General features: G+C 31.8%; 1 protein-coding gene across 2 annotated transcripts in view; it reads left to right on the forward strand.

Annotated features, from left to right (window-relative positions):
• Positions 1 to 2,280: 2,280 nt before the first annotated feature.
• The window catches only part of LOC111696347 (uncharacterized), a 43,378-nt gene continuing 22,041 nt past the window's right edge, over positions 2,281 to 23,617 (forward strand). For both annotated transcript variants that reach the window (XM_023465935.1, XM_023465936.1), the window contains exons 1-14: positions 2,281 to 2,434; positions 3,274 to 3,413; positions 6,620 to 6,702; positions 7,049 to 7,129; positions 7,188 to 7,317; positions 8,103 to 8,179; positions 10,040 to 10,095; positions 11,477 to 11,546; positions 13,183 to 13,399; positions 18,824 to 18,955; positions 19,576 to 19,701; positions 19,768 to 19,824; positions 20,542 to 20,624; positions 22,160 to 22,544. In XM_023465935.1, the coding sequence (XP_023321703.1) occupies positions 2,305 to 2,434; positions 3,274 to 3,413; positions 6,620 to 6,702; positions 7,049 to 7,129; positions 7,188 to 7,317; positions 8,103 to 8,179; positions 10,040 to 10,095; positions 11,477 to 11,546; positions 13,183 to 13,399; positions 18,824 to 18,955; positions 19,576 to 19,701; positions 19,768 to 19,824; positions 20,542 to 20,624; positions 22,160 to 22,544 (1,767 nt within the window). In that variant the 5' untranslated portion in view covers positions 2,281 to 2,304. The remainder of the gene's footprint in view (positions 2,435 to 3,273; positions 3,414 to 6,619; positions 6,703 to 7,048; positions 7,130 to 7,187; positions 7,318 to 8,102; positions 8,180 to 10,039; positions 10,096 to 11,476; positions 11,547 to 13,182; positions 13,400 to 18,823; positions 18,956 to 19,575; positions 19,702 to 19,767; positions 19,825 to 20,541; positions 20,625 to 22,159; positions 22,545 to 23,617) is intronic.

A 23,617-nucleotide genomic window follows, 5' to 3' on the forward strand; every position in this document is an offset into this window, starting at 1 on the left:
AAATAATGTAAAGGTAAAGGGGTATAAGAATGGATTGGGATATGAACTAATAAATAATGTAAAGGTAAAGGGGTATAAGAATGGATGAGATATGAACTATAATAAATAATGTAAACGTAAAGGGGTATAAGAATGGAGATGATATGAACTATAATAAATAATGTAAATGTAAAGAGGTATAAGAATGGATGAGATATGAACTGTAATAAATAAGTTAAATGTAAAGGGGTATAAGAATGGATGGGTTAGATCTAATAAAATATCTCTAGGTATCCTTGTAAAGATGGCAATATTTTATATTTTTAAAGTACAGCAGGAAAATAGGCGAGACATGGTTCTACAGGGTGTTCCACGAAACATGCAGCTGAGAGACGACTTGGAGATCGTCATTGATTTCATTTCCAAAATGTGGTGTGGCACCCTGTATCTTCTAAGGAAGAAATGTCAACAATCCAAGCCAGGCTTCCGACTCTAAGGGCCTGTGTGTGTGTGTAATTTAAAGCGGCAAATTTTTACTAGGGAAACTTTGTCGAGATAAGAAACTGAAACGTTTTTACACATTTGTATTATAAATTATATTTGGAGAAAAGGGGCGAAAAAGGCAAATATTGATAAAAACCCTACAGTAGATATACAACAAATACAAAGTGTCGTTTTCGCTTTTTTTTACAAGAATTACCGAAATTGGAAATTACACAATCTTAATGACATTTCACTTTAGAAATTAATATGGAATTCTAGACTAACCAATTTCTAATAAATAGTAAAAAAGACGACTTGAAAACCAACAGTATGAAGCTAAAGGTGCAACTATAGAAAAGGGTCTGAAGTTAAATATAAATAATTTAGTTCAACCAGCTAACTTTTGTACTTTATTCTGTTCCCTCTGTCCGGATTGAAAATTTACTTATATTTGGTCAAGAATGTAATGCAAGGAAAGTTAATTGCAGTTGCGTATACTCTGCGTACATGTTAAAACCAGTTCTCTCTGGGCGGAATTTGTAAACAAGAATAGATGCATCAGCGTTCGTTTAGTATCCGAGGAGATTAAAAGCATTGAATTTTGATAATTTTGATGATTCACATAAAAGTTTCCTATGACCAGAATATTTCATTGATTATTCATGTAAAAGATGGATCCCATGTCAGGCTATAACTTCCGTCTTGTGTTTACATTACCGCCCAGTGACAGTACACTGCAGTACAAAAGATGCGTACACCTCTGAAATAACTTTCCTTGCAATAAATCCTTGTATTTGGTTATGTTGGACCAAATAAGCAGTTCAAACTTGTCTTAAGCCAGTTCCTAATATTATAGTTTCTTGTCTAAATAAATAAAAATGTACACTGTACACTGTACCATGATCGTATAACTATACTTCATATTGTTGTACACAATGTTCTAAACTTAGTGTGCAAAATTAATTTATGGAATTTGTGACAATAATATGTTAAATCAGAAATTCACCCAAAATAAAATAGATCAATCCAGGATTAATTAAATCGATTAAGTTATAATACTAGATAAATTGGACTGATTTCACATAAGTTAAACCCTTGAAATCTTCTAAAGCTCGGAGAGACTGGGTCGAATATTATCAACCGCAACCTTAAACAACCTTAAAAATTAATCAGCCAAATTATTAAACCATTTGAAAAATTAAATGAATAAAACTTTTTGACAACTTGGTGAGGTTGGTTTGGTAGTTAGGGTTGTATGGAACATAAAATTATTCAATTTACTGTCCCTTTGTGTATTTAATTTACTGTCCCTTTGTGTATTTAATTTACTGTCCCTTTGTGTATTGAGTTTACTGTCCCTTTGTGTATTGAATTTACTGTCCTTGTGTATTGAATTTACTGTCCCTTTGTGTATTTAATTTACTGTCCCTTTGTGTATTTAATTTATTGTCCCTTTGTGTATTTAATTTACTGTCCCTTTGTGTATTTAATTTACTGTTCCTTTGTGTATTTAATTTATTGTCCATTTGTGTATTTAATTTACTGTCCCTTTGTGTATTTAATTTACTGTCCCTTTGTGTATTGAATTTAGTGTCCCTTTGTGTATTTAAGAATTTTTTATCCTTGAAATGTGTTTTTTTTTAATTACGACTTACCATCCCCTATAAGTATTTTTAAAATTTTTTTGACTACTTAAAAAGTGATTTGTTTTTGTTTTGTTTTTATGAGAACAGTGATGACCAGAAAACTGATAATTCTGGACGACTCGGGCTCAGTACGTTTATGGATCGTGAACTATAAATTTCCAAATGTTTTTAGATTTGATGCGAGATTACGAGAAGAATGGCTAATGCGTACATGAGCTGGAGAAACCGGTTTCTTATTTTTATTCTCTGCTCTGGAATATGCCCAGCTCTAACCCAGGGTCGGAGAATAGAAAATACATGCAGTGGATCCAACACTATTCTTCTAGGTAAAGGATTATCAAAGTAATTTGAAATATAACTTTTTTTAAGAATTTGAAAATTTGAAAATTTGAACCCTTTAAACCTTTTTTCAAAGCGGAAGCTATCTGGCTTCTATTCTATCGGATATTAGCCTAACTATCCTTCCATAATGGATTGGTTTTTTATAAAAATTTAATGGTTCCTCAGCCGCTCAGGATATATGATCTTTTGTTTTGAAGATGGGAGATCCCAGAAAGCTTCTTTTGAAAATATCAATAAATGAAATCATAAATTTTTTTTATATTTTTCTTTAATTAGAAATTATGTTATCTTCCCCCATTAACTTTTTCCTGTAAAGTTCCTTTCTTAAATGAGGGGGATGTGACCCCCCTTTCAAGGAACCAAAGAAGAACGGCGGGTGACGAAGGTCGTGGATGGCACATTTTATATCGAAGGGTTACAAAAATGTCATCTCTGTTCGTGACATACTTCTCCGTTTTGAATTGTGTGAACTATAAACTATAAAATTTTATGAGACCGTTAATTTGAATAACAAGGTTATTTTCATTAACTTTCTTGTTTTTAATAAATCATAAATAACAAAACAAAAACAAAACGATATTGAAATTAAATTACTTGAAATTAAGAACTATCAAAATTGTAATAAGGGATGTATCAAGAGATGCATCAACGGATGTTTCAGGGGATGCATCAAGGGTTGCATCAGGGATGTATCAAGGCATGCATTAAAGGTTGTATCAAGGGGTGCATCAAGGTATGTATCAAGGGGTGCATAAAGGGATGCATCAAGACATGCATCAAGGGATGTATCAAGGGTTGCATCATTTTATTCTAAAATTTTCAGGCGAGCGGGAGAGATGGGGACTCCTTACATCTCCAGGGTTTCCTGAATATCTTCCAACTCCATTAAAATGTTCCTGGATAATTGACAATTCTAAATATGCAGACGATCCACACTGGAGCCTTTATTTGTACCTTACACAGGTAGTTTACCTTCACTTGTACCTTACACATGTAGTTTACCTTTACTTATACCTTACACAGGTAGTTTACCTTTACTTATACCTTACACAGGTAGTTTACCTTTACTTATACCTTACACTGGTAGTTTACCTTTACTTATACCTTACACAGGTAGTTTACCTTAACTTATTCCTTACACAGGTATTTTACCTTTACTTGTACCTTACACAGGTAGTTTACTTTTACTTGTACCTTACACGGGTAGTTTACCTTTACTTAAACCTAACACAGGTAGTTTACCTTTACTTATACCTTACACAGGTAGTTTACCTTTACTTATACCTTACACAGGTAGTTTACCTTTACTTATACCTTACACAGGTATTTTACCTTTACTTGTACCTTACACAGGTAGTTTACTTTTACTTGTACCTTACACAGGTAGTTTACCTTTACTTGTACCTTACACAGGTAGTTTACCTTTACTTATACCTTACACAGGTAGTTTACCTTTACTTATACCTTACACGGGTAGTTTACCGTTACAATTTCTATATCTAGTCTGATATTCCATTTTTTCATAACGGTTCTGTTTCGAATTCTATTTTTCCTTTTTCTTCTCTCTTTTCTTTCTCCAACCTTGCCTTTTCTCCTCCGTTTTACTTTTCCTCTCTCTTTTTCAACTTTTTTACTCCTTTCTTTGTCTCTCTATTATTCTACCTTAACTCCTTACTTTTCCTCTCCCTTATTCTACTTTTTTTCCTTTTTACTTTCTCTCTCCCTTATTCTACTATTATTTTTCCTTCTTACTTTCTCTCTCCCTTATTCTACTATTATTTTTCTTCTTACTTTCTCTCTCCCTTATTCTACTATTATTTTTCCTTCTTACTTTCTCTCCCTTATTCTACTATTATTTTTCTTTCTTACTTTCTCTCTCCCTTATTCTACTATTATTTTTCCTTCTTACTTTCTCTCTCCCTTATTCTAATATTATTTTTCCTTCTTAATTTATCTCTCCCTTATCTACTATTATTTTTCCTTCTTACTTTCTCTCTCTCTTATTCTACTTTTATCTTTCCTTCTTAATTTATCTCTCCCTTATTCTACTATTATTTTTCCTTCTTGCTTTCTCTCTCCCTTATTCTACTATTATTTTTCCTTCTTAATTTATCTCTCCCTTATTCTACTATTATTTTACCTTCTTACTTTCTCTCTCCCTTGTTCTACTTTTATTTTTCCTTCATAATTTCTCTCTCCCTTATTCTACTTTTATTTTTCCTTCTTACGTTATGTCTCCCTTATTCTACTTTTATTTTTCCTTCTTAATTTATCTCTCCCTTAAGGAGAGACTGGGTCGAATATTATCAACCGCAACCTTAAAAATTAATCAGCCAAATTATTAAACCATTTGAAAAATTAAATGAATAAAACTTTTAGACAATTGGTTTGGTAGTTAGGGTTTTATGGTACATAAAATTATTTAATTTACTGTCTCTTTCTGTATTTAATTTACTGTCCCTTTGTGTATTGAATTTACTCTCCCTTTGTGTATTGAATTTACTGTCCCTTTGTGTATTTAATTTACTTTCCCTTTGTGTATTTAATTTACTCTCCCTTTGTGTATTGAATTTACTGTCCCTTTGTGTATTGAATTTACTGTCCTTTTGTGTATTTAATTTACTGTCCCTTTGTGTATTTAATTTACTGTCCCTTTGTATATTTAATTTACTGTCCTTTTGTGTATTTAATTTACTGTCCCTTTGTGTATTTAATTTACTGTCCCTTGCTGCATTTAATTTACTGTCCCTTTTTGTATTTAATTTACTCTCCCTTTGTATATTGAATTTACTGTTCCTTTGTGTATTGAATTTACTGTTCCTTTGTGCATTTAATTTACTGTCCCTTTGTGTATTTAATTTACTCTCCCTTTGTGTATTGAATTTACTGTCCCTTTGTGTATTGAATTTACTGTTCCTTTGTGTATTGAATTTACTGTTCCTTTGTGTATATAATTTACTGTCTCTTTGTGTATTTAATTTACTGTCCATTTGTGCATTTAATTTACTGTCCCTTTGTGTATTTAATTTACTGTTCCTTTGTGTATTTAATTTATTGTCCATTTGTGTATTTAATGTACTGTCCCTTTGTGTATTTAATTTACTGTCCCTTTGTGTATTGAATTTACTGTCCCTTTGTGTATTTAAGAATTTTTTATCCTTGAAATGTGTTTTTTTTTAATTACGACTTACCATCCCCTATATGTATTTTTAAATTTTTTTTGACTACTTAAAAAGTGATTTGTTTTTTTGTTTTTATGAGAACAGTGATAACCAGAAAACTGATAATTCTGGACGACTCGGGCTCAGTACGTTTATGGATCGTGAACTATAAATTTCCAAATGTTTGTAGATTTGATGCGAGATTACGAGAATAATGGTTGATGCGTACATGAGCTGGAGAAACCGGTTTCTTATTTTTATTCTCTGCTCTGGAATATNAGAGGACAACCGTGTAGACAATTCTAAATATGCAGACGATCCACACTGGAGCCTTTACTTGTACCTTACACAGGTAGTTTACCTTTACTTTATACCTTACACAGGTAGTTTACCTTTACTTATACCTTACACAGGTAGTTTACCTTTACAATTTCTATATCTAGTCTAATTTTCCTTTTCTTTCATATCGTTTCTGTTTCTAATCCTATTTTTCCTTTTTCCTCTCTTTCCTTTCTCCAACCTTGCCTTTTCTCCTCCATCTTACTTTTCCTCTCTCTTATTCAACTTTTACTCCTTTTTCTCCTCTCTCTTATTTTACCTCAACTCATTACATTTCCTCTCCCTTATTCTACTTTTATTTTTCCTTCTTACGTTATGTCTCCCTTATTCTACTTTTATTTTTCCTTCTTAATTTATCTCTCCCTTACTTTTACTTTTAACTTTTTTTCTCTTTAACCCAACGTTTTTCATCTAACTTATCTTGTTCTTCATATCTTTAACAACCAATTTCTTTCTTTTATTTCATGAAGTATTTTTTAAATTATTCCTTTTCTTTATCTTTCTCTTGGACAAACATTTCCTATCTTTCGTTTTTATAGATTAAGAGTAATTTCCAAATTGGTATCATCCCAATACAGTTGGACTAAATGAATTTTATGGGGTTTTCGATGGAAAATGAAGACAAACCTCTCTCCAGGGTTTCTAGTTTGAGTTTTCTTATGTTATCAGGTTTATATTGAACACAGTATGATCAGTATAGAGGAATGCCAAGATACTCCGCTTGATTGTACTCCTCTTCCAACCATGAGCAGGTATAAATACCATCTCCGGAGAATATTGTTTTTAACCTTGAATTTAGAATTCATATCCGATCTTATATTCATGTGCCTTTTATTCATATATAAACACATCTAATTTATAATCCTATAATCTCTAAAACAAATAATGTATAATTCATCTTGATCCACATTTTTAAAAGTGTCCGCATTTGATATCCAATAGAATATCGTTAATTAACATGTAATTAAGTAGTCTGATATCCAATAGAATATCGTTAATTAACATGTAATTAAGTAGTCTGATATCTAATACTGAAGATCTGAGTAGGATTGTTAAATTAGACAGTTTTCTTGAATTTAATTCTTGTTTGTTTTTTAGAAACGCGACATATAGAAGGTTTCAGTCTAGATTTATCAAGATATCGTTAAATGTACCCTCTGGTCCGGATATACATATTAGGTAAGATCTAGTAACTAGTAACTAACTTCTAGCTTTTATATTTCCTATTCTATAACAGAGTGATGGAGGTGAGCGACGTATTCGGGTTCAACATGACCTACGAGGTAGCGAGGAACCAGGACAGAGGAATATCATTCTTCAAGTGTTCTCTCTCAGAGTGTCATCTTAACGGGGAGTGCATTGTTCAGGTATTGTAGGTTTACTCTCTCCGTCCTATTCATCCTGCAGTGGTCCTATTGGTTTGAAGGGGTAGGTTGCATATAGTCCTATTCATCCTGCAGTTGTCCTATTGATTTGAAGGGGTAGGTTACATAATGTCCTATTTATCCTGTTATCCTATTGATCTGAAGGGGTAGGTTCATATAGTCCTATTCATCCTGCAGTTGTCCTATTGATCTAAAGGGGTAGGTTACATATAGTCCTATTTATCCTGCAGTTGTCCTATTGATCTAAAGGGGTAGGTTCATATAGTCCTATTTATCCTGTTGTACAATATATCGATCTGAAGGGATTGGTTTATGTAGTCCTATTTATCCTGCATTTGTCCTATTGATCTAAAGGGGTAGGTTACATATAGTCCTATTTATCCTGTTGTACAATATATTGATCTCCAGGTTAACCAAGGTTACTCCGCCGGAAAACTTATTGATCTACGAGGCTAGTTAACATGCTACAGGTTTTGACTCGTATAAGATAATTGCAAAGTATGAGAAGCTAACTCATATAGTGAAACTAGGAATATCTTGTGAAAGTTCCGAATCCGTTTATAAAGAAAATCATCTCGTCCCAATTTCTAATAGCTTGCGGCAACAGAAATACGATCTGTATCATGTCTTATCTTGTTATATTTGGTTTTTGAAGACGGGATTTGATTTAGTTCTTTTCAATCTAATCTTTCCAGATTTAAATCTACTGCGTCAACAGAAACCTTTCCTCTTTTCTCGTCTAATCGACTTGAAATGTTTTCTTTAAGTCAAGTTTGGACGGTAGAGAAGTTGGTTCTATGGAATGTAGATGCAATTCTCCGCTGGACGACTCAGCAGTCTCGGAGTAAGTAAACCCAGTTTTTTTACAAAATGGGCAAGCAAAATATGCAAATTTAGATAAGTTTTTAGTAACACACATTATTTTTATGTACAACCAGATGCTTAGTGTACACAATTCTGTTGTACTCGGCACGTGACGCGCCTTTTAAAAACCTGCCTCAATCATTCAGTTCTTATGTTTGGTTTTATTCTGGTGTTATGGACTGTAAACCCGGGTTTTACTTTATTTTTTTGTTTTTAAAACCCCAACTCTAGGCTGTAAATACTTCTATGTGATCATATCATTGGGGTTTGAACCACAATCAATAGAATCAACAATATAATCTTTTCTTTCCTTCTTTTATTTTTGCATAAAATAGTTGTTAAAGGAGTGTTCCCGGCAAGGAACTATATACAGGAACGCCAAACTCGGATATACGCATATTATGTACTGTATACTGTGGGAGGAATGTAAACAAACCCAGTTCCCCCATAGAAGTTGAAGGGAAAGGACAACAGCTGTATTGTGATATTACAGTCCAACAAAAGACAAATTAATATATCAAGTTAGAACGAATACTAGAGCGAATTATTTTTGGCTTTCTGGTCAATGTGGAAAATACAATAGATTATATTCTTATTCCACCCCTCGGGCCCTTTTCCCTCAAAAATGATGCGTTGCCCCTGAATTCTTTATTTTGATCTCCTCCCACTCCAGTACACAGATTTGACGCATGAGATATGGTGGTTCCTGGTCTATAGATTTCTTGGTTCCCGGGGTCTATTTTTAATTTAAATTTTTCGAATCTTTCAGCTCCTAACACAGTATTTTTGAGGTAAAGGGGGGATATAATTTTTAAGAAATGCCGCAAAAACCCCTCTTCGTTTGGCGAAACAGCAACCTCAGTGACTATATTTAAAAAAAATTAAACCTAACAAGGTATGTGTGCCCTGAAAATATATTTAAACGGGGCAACGGATTCGTTAAAGAGTATTCAAGAAAACCTTCAGCACCGGATTCTTGAAAGGGTATTAAAAATAAACCTTCATCAACGGATTAGCTAGAGTATTCAAGAAAACCATCAGCAACGGATTCGTTAAAGAGTATTCGAGAAAACTTTCAGCACCGGATGCGATAAAGAGTTTTCAAGAAAACCTTCAGCACCGGATTAGTTAGAGTATTCAAGAAAATCATCAGCAAGGGATAAGTCAAGGAGTATTAAAGAAACCCATCAGCAACAGATTCTTAAAAGGGTATTAAAAAACCTTTCAGCACCGGATTCTTAAAAGGGTATTAAAATAAACCATCAGCAATAGATTAGCTAGAGTATTCAAGAAAACCATCAGCAAGGGATAAGTCAAGGAGTATGAAAGAAAACCATCAGCAACAGATTAGTTAGAGTATTCAAGAAAACCATTAGTAAGGGATTAAAGAAACCTATCAGCAACGGATTCGTGAAAGGGTATTCAATAAAACCATCAGCAACAGATTTCTCAGAGTATTAAAGAAAACATCAACGTTTTACGAATCGTCTTCCATGTTGCCCTACTGCCAAACTGCGAAATCGTAAAAGTCCAACAATCTAATAATTTTAACAGTTTTGTCGTAGACACCCTTTAAACATTCAAAAACAATCCCTTTAAGTTTAGTAAAGTTTAGTATGCGAAGCAATAATGTATATTTAGTTAAAAGATTTTGTTTTTGATTCAACGCTCTGCTAAATTTTTATTCAAAGTTTAATACAAGGTTGGAGCTCCGTGAAAACTTCAAACCAGGGGAATAATCAATTCTTCTGTTATCCATGGAGAAAAATGAAAAATATAAAATTTAAAATCTTCTATTTAGTGACATTTTGCGTAATCCTTAATTTTTATAAATGTTTAGACCGAAGTTCTATGGACCTCGTTGCCAGTATCATAACAAGCACGGACATTGTACAGGTATATCTAGATAATAAAGCTCTTTGGTCTCATATCTATATATAAATTTGGCTTGTCTGTCTGTCCGTATGTATCCAATAAACGTCAAAACGGCTGCATCGATCGGGCCCAAATTTTGTGTGGGACCTCACGTGACCACAGGGAAGGTTTATGAATGATCATAATTTGAAAAATTTGTGCTTAAACGTTTTTTATTTTTGTAAATTTTTTTAAATCTTGAAAATCCGCGAATTATTATCATAAAATCCGCGAAATTCTTTTTTTTCTTTGTTTTTCAATTTTACAATGAGAACACGTTCACAATTGAAATAGAAGATGGGCGCGAATCGCCCAAAAAGCCTAGTATATATATATTTAAAATTAGGTGATGGTGATGGACCAGTAGAGTTGAGTAAAAAAAGTAGATGTTAGTTCCACATTTAATTAAAAATATACTTCGGTCTGGGTTGACCCTCGTCAGTTCTTGAGATTGTTTCTGAGGTGTCCTCATCATGGCAATTAAAAGACTATCTCAAAAGTTTTCTTTGAACTAGAATTCTATGAAATGGCAAAGTGTATATTATATTTTCTGTGGTAGGGCTGTCTGGGCAAATTGATCCAGACAGCTCTGCAAAGTTTCATTTATCTTTAAGACCGGGCCGTCATAAAAGTGTTGCTGCTTTGAAATTTTTGTAGCCCTAGAAACTAATATTTTAGAACTTTAAAGCAATTGTGATTGTAAAAATAATTAGCAAGTTTTCATAGATTTTTTCGTAAGAGCTTGCTAAATTCAAATCATTGTGTGGATGTTACTGTTAATGTTATCAAGGCTTGTCAGCTTTTTATGAGAAATACCATATTTTAAAAAGCTGTGTAATTTTAAAAAATAGAAATCTATCCTAGATAAAATACAACATGTAGGTTGCTTCTCAATTGTCTTATTAAGTGAGACACTCGTTATGTTAATCCTGCAGTTAGGTTCAAAATTTGGCTGGGCAGCCAAATTTATTCGTTCTTTTAAACATTTACATTATTCGGTTTTCAGGAGACCGTACAAAAATATAAGAAGTCTTACAAAATGCACAATTTTGTTCTCTATAATTTAGCTTTTATCAAATCATGCCAAATTTTAACTCTGGCAGAATAAAAAAAAGATGATAAAAGAATGAAATAAACCGTTTATTTGCGTTATTTTTTTCTTCTGTTCAGTTCTATATTTTTAGTCGAGTAAAAATTTTGCATACTGTGAAAACCCCAAATTTGTAGAGAACGATATTTTGCCATTTGTAGACTTCGTAGTTATTTGTAAGTCAACTAAACCCTCTAGTAACTAGTANAAATTTTGAAAACGGTGTTCAAAGTATTCAATTCTTTGTGTGTCAATAAAAGCACTTATTTCTAGGTCCTGGAGATGGACATGATGATGCCAAGCAGAGATGCAGAGGAGAACCTTGTTACTACTTTACATCCAGGTATACAGAGATACAGAGGACAACCTTGTTACTTCTTACATCCAGGTATACAAAGATAGAGGACAACCTTGTTACTACTTTACATCCAGGTATACAGAGATATAGAGGACAACATTGTCACTACTTTACATCCAGGTATACAAAGATACAGAGGATAACCTTGTTACTACTTTACATCCAGGTATACAGAGATACAGAGGACAACCTTGTTACTACTTTACATCCAGGTATACAGAGATACAGAGGAGAACCTTGTTACTACTTACATCCAGGTATACAGAGATGCAGAGGACAACCTTGTTACTACTTTACATCCAGGTATACAGAGATACAGAGGACAACCGTGTTACTACTTTACATCCAGGTGTACAGAGATACAGAGGACATTATATACACAACACTGTTACCATAGTACATAGGGCTGGGCATGTTCAGACTTTTTTCAAACCGTTCGTTCACGGTATTTTCTGTTACCGTTCGCTAAAAATCTCAATTTTGATTATCGGAAGATATTCCTGAAATCGTTAGTGGTCCCGGCCGTTAACGAGTGTTAACGATAATTTAATGTAAAAGTAGCTGGAAAACGACTATATTGTTTTTTAACTGATTATTTTTTTTTCAAAAACGTCTTATTTCTGTTCGTTCACGATTTAAAAATAAACGGTTTTTGAGAAACATTTAAGGATGTTCTGTGATGGAAATCGAGATAAGTAATATGTTTTTCCTCCCGGGTAATCAATAATTCAAACCAATTCTGGCTTCAGGAATTTAATTTCAAACTTGGTGAAAATGAAATTTCTTCCTTATCTTGAGAACAAGCAACTTGAATACTAAGTTTCGGGTTAAAATAGTCAAAGAAATCTTGAGTTATTCATTTCTCTGGATATTTACCAGAAAATATTATTATTAAAAGTAAAAAAAAACATAAGAATTTCATAAGAATAGCCTACGCTGAGTGAGCGATTTGCAAAAAAGACGATATTATTAGAACTAGTCCCTTAAATACATCAAGTAGAATAACATACATGGTAAGATAAAAAAACCTCTGGAATAGGAAGATGACTTGAAATAGTCCAATGAACATGAGACACAGTAGTTGTGCAGTGTAAACATACTTATTTCAAATAATAAGTGATTAAATAAGTTACTTATAAAACTAGTTGCTTTTCAACAACATCAAATACATTTAAACATTGCTTTAATGTCGTCTTTATTTTCCTAAGTTTTCCGGTTCCTCGTATTTTTCTTACAAATTTCTTTTCTGTCATTACTTGAACTTTTGCAAAGTCGTCTTTGATAGGTGAATCTTAGTCCGGTTAAAAAAAATCTCAAATGAATTTCCTTGTTTTTTTAAAATAAAAAATAAATTTGCACCTCCCGCCCATCAAGTTTATCACTAAAATGTGCATTTTTTTCAAAAAAATACTCCGAAAAAAGACGATATGTTCCGATACTTTTTATTGTATTATCCACTTTACATATACTTTTTTTAAAGATTATTTTCCTAAAAAAGGAAATTTTTACACTCTAAATCTTAATAGAAGATGGGCAAGGACTACGAATTTACTATAAACTAAAACGATGGTGATTTATTTAATTGGTAAGGTTACTGGTTCATTATCTTATTTCTGTTTAGGTTTGTAAAGTGTAACTGTAGCCAAGGAATTGGAGGTAAAAGCTGCGAAATATATGAATCCGACCAACTTGGAGATCCTTCAAGCTGCTCATCCGAGCATAATATCCGGATCCGGATCCAGCTGGATGCTCGCTCATCAACTCAAATGGAGACTCAGATCACTGATGTTTGGTCTGAGTTGTGCAGATGCAGAATTCTTAGCATACATAAATCTGAAGTAAGGATATATTTAGTTGTAAATTCAGGAGAATATTATAGACAGATATTGAGATATAACAGTATACAGTTCTATATACTACTCTCCATAAACACAAGTTTACGGCCACCAACCACAACTAAATCAAAATGACTTGCGGCCTCGCATACACTCTGTGTAGTGCAAATCAAAACTTGTTTTAGTAAAAGGATTTAAAGGGTCTTGTAATGCATAATTTTAACAGATTTCCATATTTTCTCAGATGAGCTTCTGTTGTCATAAATTCGATTGGCTTTTTACTTAAAGTTGAGAAAACTTGATTCTCATTGGTTCTCTTTAAACCTTTTTCTGATCAATAATGTGGAATATAGCGTCGTTGAAAAGTGTTCAATTCTGATAATTTTCAAAAGCAGAAATGTGAAAGTAAATTTTTATAAAAACAACAATTGAAAATAATCATTTTTAAAGAGAACATGATGAATATCTCATGCAATCTTGATGAGGCAAAGGTTGAAAGACTACAGGCCGTACCACTCTTTTATAATTTGTTTTAAATTAAGGTCCACTTGAAATTATGCTGACAGTCCCTTTAAACCAAGGTTCTCTTGAAATTATGTTGACAGTCCCTTTAAGGTCCACTTAAACTTGTGTTGACAGTCCCTTTAAGCCAAGGTTCTCTTGAAATTATGTTGACAGTCCCTTTAAGGTCCACTTAAACTTGTGTTGACAGTCCCTTTATGGTCCACTTGAAATTATGTTGAAAGTCCCTTTAAGGAATATTTCTCAAAAGATATTTGTCAATAAATCAATGCTAAAATCGATTATTTCGTTTTCATTATTATATTAAATATCTTATCTTCTTTGAATTTATTCGCAGATTTCTACAAATTCTTCAAATGTCGTCTTTTCAACAATAATTCTAGAAATCTGCGAAAATCTTGTGAATAGTGAAAAACCAGAATAATGAGAAAATAGAATCTAATAATTGAACAAGATTATTTATTTTCGATGATAAGATTAATTTTTATTTTCTCAACATGTTCCTATACATGACGTGTGTAGTTTATTGTAGAACTTTTTTACATTTTATGTTGCCGTTATTAAATTGCGTATCCACCCTCAAAGTAGGAGTTTTGAACGTCGAATTTGCGCTCAAACTCAGAATTTACAGATCTTGAAAAAGTTTATTTATGTCTCAAATTAATCCGAAAGAAGTTTTCCACAACACTGCATACTCAGTTCAACTACCTTATATAGCCGGTCGCTCCCTTTAAACGCTTTAATGTCTATATGCATATTATTGTTGGATAACGTGTCTCCACAATGGAGTCTAAAATAGATATTTACAAACTTGTCTCCGCTTCACACATCTACACAACAGGTTTAGTCAGGGAGAAGAAACAGATTTAATATTTAAACAATTTCGTAGCTTTTACAAACTTTTAAAACCACATCAAGAATTTAACCTCTTTTAAACTTTCAAGCCACATGAATTAAGGATTGATTTTATTTTCTAAGTTTTAGAACTAAAATAAGAAAAATTAAAATTAAAATGAATGATTTCGTAGATTTTCTGTTTTCAATAGGGAGTCTAAAAAATGTTTAAATTGAATTTTTTAAACCAAATTTCTAAATTCATTTTTTATAACCAAACCACGCACGTGAGGTCATACAAAAAATTGGGTCCGATTTGGTTAAGCCGTTCTTATGTTGATTTGATACCAACCAACAAGCCGAATATATACAGTGATAACAAGAAAACTGTAGAATAGGAAGACGACATTAAACCAATATTTGATCTTGTTATAAAGCAAATATTAGACAATATAAATGTTTAAAAGTCTTATTCCTATTTCGGATCGAGTGTTCTGGTTATTACTGTATGTTGAAAAAATGTTGCTTGGTTTTATTTTATACATTTAAATTTAATTTAAGTTAGATGTGGATTGTGTAAAATTAAATTTAGTTTTAGGTTTTAAGTGTAAATAACAATCTTTTTATTGGTGGAAGGAGGTTTAAAGCCCAGCCAGCCCAAATATATTTTTCTGATATTTCTAACAATGATTCTAGTCACGAACAATAACAAAACAATTACTCTCTAATCTCATTAACCACTCGTACTAAGCAACTAATAATAGAACTTTAAATAGACAAGACTTTTTGGGCGCTTTGCCAATCTTTTTTCTTCATAAAACAATAAGCAACAAATTTCGTAGATTTCTTGTTTTTTGGGAAGAATTTTCCAAGTTTTAAAAACATAAGTTTTCTTTTAACAAATTCTTGATTCCTAGCCAATACAAAACTGCATTTTAGGCCATGTCAGCCTACCAACATGATGCAGGGAATTTTAGATTTTTTAATAAACACGTTCAATTTTGTCGTACTTACAGATAAGATTCAAAGAAAGAAATCTCAACAAACGAGTGGTAAAATTTCAATAAGTAAAAACTTTTGTGATAGATAGAATTCTAGCTTTTGTGTTGCCGGCTGTACATTTTACATCCTACATATATATCTAATGTGCTATCAAGAATTTCAGCAAACTTGTATGGCAAGAATAGTAAACTTGGGAAAGGGGGGGGGTTACACTGCAAACAGTACGTATTTGGATTTGAACTGTTGAAGAAATATATCAATGTGTTTGTTATTTATGTGAAACAGTTTTTACCTCTACGATTAAAAATGAGAGATTATTCTTTCTAATCTTTATCATTAAAGTTCTTTGCTATTATATGCAAAAACATTTTAGCAATGCCTATCATTCGGTTATAGATTATTGCATGTTGATAGATAGCCATTTCTTAAAGTTCTATGAGATATTATTCCAGAGATATTGGACTCTAAACTTCTGTAGTTTCAAAGAAGTAATAATTAATTCTATGAGATCACTGATATGAAAATCTTCACACCAAGTTCTATCGTATAGTTGGATGAGTTTTGAATGAATGAAGACGACTTTCTATTTAATTTTTTGATTTCTATTAAGATATTAAACAGCAAGGAAAAACACATAAACATGAAAAGAAGCGGTCAATTAACATCGTCTCGTCGTTTGCTTGTAAACAGGCAATTTATAAAAAAATTGTTAGAAATCAAAACTTCAATAGAAAAGTATTGATTGTATTGATATAAACGCCGACCACAGTATTAAAATATTTACTTCATTCTACCATAATTGATTTGACTGGGAAACCAACCTAAACAGTTAATACATTTCAACTTAATTGCTTTGAGTCTAAATTTCCAATTTTAATATTATATTTGCATAGTTTTTTTTGCAGAATTTGTTACTGTTCATGAAATGCTAGGCGGATTTTTGTGAAATTTAGACAATTTTAGAGGAATTTTCCTTAAAGTGACCTCATTTCTTCATTCATAGTTAGATTTTCATGTTTTAAAGACCAAAATGCAATAAAATTTAACAACAAAATTATTTTTACCAATTTTTATACCTGATGAACCACAATACGACCGGGTAATTTAAGGTTTGAATATTTCAATATTTCAGTTAATATGGTTCACCCTAGTCTACTGTCTAACTGATACCATTTCCCCTCTGATAAATATAACAAGAGATACAGTTCAAGCCGCCATCAAGTGTCCGCCAATATATAAATTGGAATTGCAATACTGAAAATGGATTGTCCATCTTGTATCTATTTATTTAACTTTGTCTCTGATCTAGAACCACAATGTATTGCATTATATTGAGAAAAATCCTAAATCTTTTTGTCCGAGGCCTCTATTTCCTGGAGAAAACATGAAAACATTCCGAGTTTCCGTTATTGTGTAAAGGTATTAAAAGATAAAATGTCAGTTCAGCCTGTAGGAATAGAAGTAAATTCATTTTCTTGTCGATACTAGGGTTTCCATTCGTAATATGCGCAATAATAACGCTGAATAACATATCTGTATCAAATCAAAAATTTATCTTGTTTAATGCCAAAACAAAAAATCGTATTGATATGATCGAGACAAACAATTATTTTCTAGTTTCTGTTGTTATGGATATCAGATGAATGTACAAACTCAAATTTTCTAATCCCTATATCTCTTTAACCTAATGGTGTAAACCTTTGATATTTTAAACCTACACTTTTGGATCTAAAAGAATTTATGGTTTTAAATAGCTAATGTCTACGACATTTGGTTCCAAAGATATATAGGGATTAAATATAAGAGTTTATGGCAATTGAACCCAAAATTAAATAAATATTTTCGCGCCTGAACATTGAATATTGAACACTGAACAGTGAATATTGAACACTGGACATTGACCACCTCTTGTAAAAATGTCCGTCCTGACGTGGAAACTTGTATATTTTAAGTCTGTTCATAATGCGTTCAGTCTGTTCCAAGCATAAGTCCAATGCCCGGAGACTAAAATTAATTTGAGATTTGTCGCTGAACTATCTACTGCCGGTTCAAACTTGAACCACTTATTAAAGTTAAAGCTTAAGGAAGACTTTGAATCAGTGATTCAAATTTGAACCGGCGGTAGGCAGTTCAAATTCATTAATATCGGTCCCGGTTTTAAACTTAGTTACTTAAAAGTTTATATTATGGAATGAGTTTAGTTGAAGTGGCGCTGAGCGCTATTGATAAACCAATCAAAAGTTTTGTTTGCTAAACCTATTTACCGATAAATAAAGAAAGATCATCAGTGGGGAAAAAATGAAAGTTTATATTATTTTTATTTCTATCCGACGTTTCTGCCATTTGTAAAAAACCTTATCATATTCCTAAGAGACTCTAGAATTTGAATAGAACTTAAAACTGGTTTAATTAATCATGTATACTCTCATTCTAATTAAAAGAAATGATATTAATCTTTTATTAATTATAAATGAAAGATTATAATATTTTTGCAGATTTTGTTCATTTGAAGAAAACGAACCAATTATATCCGTTAAAAACTTTGAATTTACATTTTCTATCAATCAATATTAACTATTTCTATAAATTAATATTAACTATTTCTATAAATCAATATTAACTATTTCTATAAATTAATATTTTATCTCTTCTTACTAATTTTATGTNCAATCTTTAAATTTTTCGGAATTATATTTACATTTTATAAACTAAGAACCTGAACATTCGCGTGGATCTACTGAGTTCCCCAATAAAAGGTCAATCAGTCAAAGGGTTCACGAGTTATGATCGGACATACAAGCAAACAAACAAACAAAGAGTACTGCTTTATATACAAAGTGTCGAAAAAAAATGAGAATAAGGATCTACAAACTCGTTTGTAATCGGATTTTCAAGATGGAGACCATTTTTTAAATCTTCGTACAATTACAGATTAAATGACCCCAATTTAAATCTTGCAGATCTGAAAGTAACATTTTTTTTCCAGGAATGGTTTGAGTTTGATATGGTCGGAGGAGATCTAGATGTTTCAATGAGCTAGTTTTCTCGGATAATGTTTATTTTTATCAGGGATGGTTTGAGTTGGAGATGGTCGGAGATCCAGATATTTTGGTAGATTTAGTCAGGAAGATAAAAAAGAGAGGAGTTATCTCAAGCTCTCTTCCAATCCGAGATATTCAAATCAGTTCTTCAAACCCCCAGGTTTATATTTATATTAGGATATGCGCATAGAAAGTATGTCGTGAATTATTTCTCAAGTCTATTTTGTCATATTTATGTTTCTCCCGTTTCTTGTCCTACATCTAAAAGAAGAACTGTTTCTGGTCCTAAATGTGTCAAAGAATAATTTAAATTTTAAATTGTTTAAGAATTTCTTTATCAGTCATATATCTGTACGTAAGGCTATAGATGTTCCTTATTCATATGATACTACACTAAAACAACATATTTTTGAACTAAAATGAAAATTCTAATCAAATAACTTTTTTTTATTGACCTGAGCCTATCTTTGAAAGTTTTCAGGCGCTAATCATAAAAATAAAAAATATTTATAAGAAATTATTTCTGTATCCTGTCCCTTTAATATTGCTATCTGTATCCTGTCCCTTTAATATTGCTTTCTGTATCCTGTTCCTTTAATATTACTATCTGTATCCTGTTCCTTTAATATTACTATCTGTATCCTGTTCCTTTAATATTACTATCTGTATCCTGTCCCTTTAATATTACTATCTGTATCCTGTCCCTTTATCTGGGTAAATTGGCAGTATTGTTGAATCTGTAGAAGATTGGTTAAAGATTACCAATACCTGAATCTGCAGGTTTGCATAGAAAAGTTGAGTTTAAACCAGGAGAATCCAATCAGAAACTCACATGAATTCATCCTGTCCTGTCTAGCCATTGGGGGCAAGAATATGGCATTTTCCTGGAGCAAAGACGATTATAAGGTATATTTTATATATTTTTCATGATGAATGATCTTTTTTTGGCAACTAAAATTCATCTGTTTTTAGGTTAATGTTTCGTTAACTCAACGATATATTATACAGGATATAGTGAAACGAGATCAGGTCAAACAATTTAATAATTCTAGACAAAGATTTAATTAGTTTTTTCATTAAATAAGTTTTCAATTTAGTCAGGAGTACTTTGGTAGATCAAATAAAACAGCTTTATTATAAAAAAGGGTTTTAATTTAAAACTGAAGTTTAAACAAAAATAGACTTTTTATATTTTTGATAAGTCTAACTTTCTCAATAGTTAATTTAGTTTCGTTATTTCAAATATAGTTTCTTATCAAAGTTTCTTTTCGAGCTATTTTAAAAGCGAGTTGTTTTTTAAAGTAGTTTTTAAGCAAATTGTTGTTTCTATTTCAGCTAGTTTTTAAACGACTTATATTTAAGCTTTTTTAATATGAGTTTCTTTTTGAGCTAGTTTTTGAACGTGTTGGATTCTTTTTGAGCTAGTTTTTGAACGTGTTGGATTCTTTTTGAGCTAGTTTTTGAACGTGTTGGATTCATTTTGAGTTTGTTTTTGAACGTGTTGGATTCTTTTTGAGCTAGTTTTTGAACGTGTTGGATTCTTTTTGAGCTTGTTTTTGAACGTGTTGGGGTCTATTTAAGCTAGTTTTAGTACAAGTTAGAACAGTTGTATTTAATTATACCAATTATATAAGCGATTGTAAAGTTTTTTCGTTTTTTAGGTTTAGGATTAGTTAAGAGTTTAATATGGCGGATAATTATATTAATATTCTATAACCAAATATTCGTTTATCATTGATATCTCAGGTTTGGAATGGAACACTCCGCTGGAGAAACCTAGGTATTCTTCATGTCACAAATGCAAGAAAATACGACTCAGGAACTTTCAGGTTTTTACTTTATAGACATTCTCTTTGTTAATTTTCTTTCCTCATTTTTAATCTCATCTAATCTTTATATCTTAATCTTTCCCTTTTCTTTATCAAAGCACTTGTTTCTAGTTTAGGTTAAAAAGGAGTAATTGGCAAAATACTGCTTAATGTTTGCATGAGAGCGTGCTCTAAGTTTAGACAGGGTTACCCACAAAAATGAGACTTCAGAAGATACTGTGCAGAATTTATTAAGTTTTTTACTTTCATTTTTGTTCCTTGCAGATATAGATCAGAACAAGAAAGAAGAGAAAATTTTAATCATTATATCGGTAAATTAAAGAATTATAAAAATTATGAAAGTTCCATCCTTTGTGGGTAACCCTGTATGTAGAAAAATAAGCTGTATTTTATTTTTGTATCTCCACACAGTCAACATTATGATGTTTAAAAATATCAATAATTCGTAATCCTTTGTTGTAAAAATATGGTTTACAGTCAGTTGTTTTGATCCCACTATTTAACAGAATAAACTGAGTTCTCAGATAAATGTAATAATACCACGTTGCTTTCAGAATTGAGAAAAACTCCAACCAGCCTAACCCAAAATATATTGCGTAGCCCCCCCGTGAGCAAGAATCAGTTGTATAATTGTGGGGATGTGGGGGGGGGTCTTATTCTAAGACTGAACCAAAGAATCAATATGTTCTCTGTGTATAGTATATTTAGTTTAAGAACACCCCGCTTATTTGTCTTCTCCGGATAATTGTGCAAACTGCCGGCGGAGGCTTTATTCATTTCTATGGAACGGAAATTAGGAAATAAATGCACAGACTCAGTCTTGACCAAAGAGAATAATATGTGATGCAGAGTGATTTTAATTGAGAGACGAATTCAAAACTGGATTTTCTTGCAAATATAGTTATAGTATTTTAATATGTATAACTAATAAAAAACCCCTTTATTGATTTTTGTTCTAAGGAACTCTTATTTTTTATACTGATATCTTTTCTATCTAATGTTGCAGACCTATGATATTTTAAACTATAAATTCTGCAACATAATTATCAGGTTACAAAGAAATATGTATTAGAAAATTATAATTTGTCGCCCGTGTTCATTTCATAATACATTGAACTTTTTTTTCGATAAATATTCACTTTCTTTTCTTTCTAAGATCAAACGTAGTCTCGAATCTTCTGGTTCAACCTGTAAATCTACCGATCACTTCACATTATCTCCTTATATAAAGTTTTAATTGTATACAGTGTAATTTCTAGCTGAGTTTAGTTAGCAAATATAATGGTTCACTTAAACAAGTAAACTATTTTTTATCAATTAGGACAATTATGATGCTTTCACATGTAATTTGTGATGCTTTGTGTAACCTAACATAACCCAAGCTGCGGAAATCTCTAAAATATCTTTAACCTATAGGGAAACATCAAAAATGTCATTTCAAGATATAAGTCACCATTTGAAGACAAACTCAATAGACCTAATCATGTCTAAGACACTTTTCTAAGTCAAAGTTTTGTCTAAACTCTTTTCTTTAGATGCACAGTATCGGACGAAGGAGCTACAGTATCCATGTCTATGGATATACCCGTACTCGTCTCAGAGAAACCTAGAGTAGAGGTTTATCCTCAAGCTTTAGTTCTCACCCAGGAGAAGAATAAAGTAACAACAAGTATCAAGGATTCTACAATATTCTGCTTTGCTCAAGATAACGTGTTTTCCGAGGTTTATAACTTTAAATGGTTGAAAAGAGGAATTGGCGAGGATAGATCGAAAAACCGTGATATAGATTTCTACCTGGAACCGGAGAGGTTTGAACTGCTAAGTTTGCCGGTTGGCGTTCTGCTCAGACTCAAGAGCATTAAGAACAGCGCCATCTATACTTGCCAGGTCGAATTAGGGAACATGATCACAGAACTAGAGGTATATTTACTTTTTATACAAGGTGTCCCAACAAAAATGAGAATTAAGTGATGAAATCCAGATCGTCTTTGATTAGAATTAGCATTGTAACACCTAATTTAAATTTTCTTAATTCTAGCAGACGAAACTTTCAACAAATCGCAGTACTAAATAAAAAACAATAACAAAGAAGATCTCGTAACCGTCATTTAATTCCTATGTTTATTGGGACACCCTGTATATAGTTATTCTATCTTATTTTGTAACTGCGTAATATTGAAGAAATTCCGGTCTTAAATTAAACATTCCAGTATAATGGGGTTTACGCTAACACGCATACTTTCTGTAATCAGGATATTATCCCCCTGATATATTTTTAAAAATAAACATCCTGATATTTTCTTTAATCAGGATATTATCGCTCCTGATATATTTTTTTATTAAACATCCTGATATTTTCTTTAATAAGAATATTATCGCTCCTGATATATTTTTTATTAAACATCCTGATATTTTCTTTAATCAGGATATTATCGCCCGATATATTTTTTTAATAAACATCCTGATATTATCTTTAATTAGGATATTATCGCCCCTGATATATTTTTTAAAATAAACATCCTAATATTTTCTTTAATTAGGATATTATCGTCCCTGATATATTTTTTTAATAAATATCCTGATATTTTCTTTCTAGCTAACCATATCCTTTTATAGGTTATTTGTTTCAAGAAAATTAACTTTTAATGGAGATTGTTTACTGTTTAAGTAGCATGTTCTGTCGTATAATTGGTTTATATACCTATCTCAGGGTTTAATGCTTATTAAATAGTTTAAGCATTGATGAGAGAGCAAAGTTACTCGTAGTGTATTACAGTATTATAATTAAATACCACAGTTCCTTGAATTCAAACGAACAAATAATAAGCGTCGTACTCCTTTAAGAACAAATATTATACTGCTTATTGGAAACCCGCATGCAGGGCCGTAACTGAGGGGGTGCAACCGGACGGATGAAACCCTCACCCCCCCCCCATCAACCTTTAGGGTTAGATTTTTTATCAACTGAATTTACACTGTCTGTTTTCTTATGT

This window comes from Eurytemora carolleeae, unplaced genomic scaffold (assembly GCF_000591075.1).
Source record: "Eurytemora carolleeae unplaced genomic scaffold, Eaff_2.0 scaffold28, whole genome shotgun sequence".
NCBI classification, from domain to species: Eukaryota; Metazoa; Arthropoda; class Copepoda; order Calanoida; family Temoridae; genus Eurytemora; species Eurytemora carolleeae.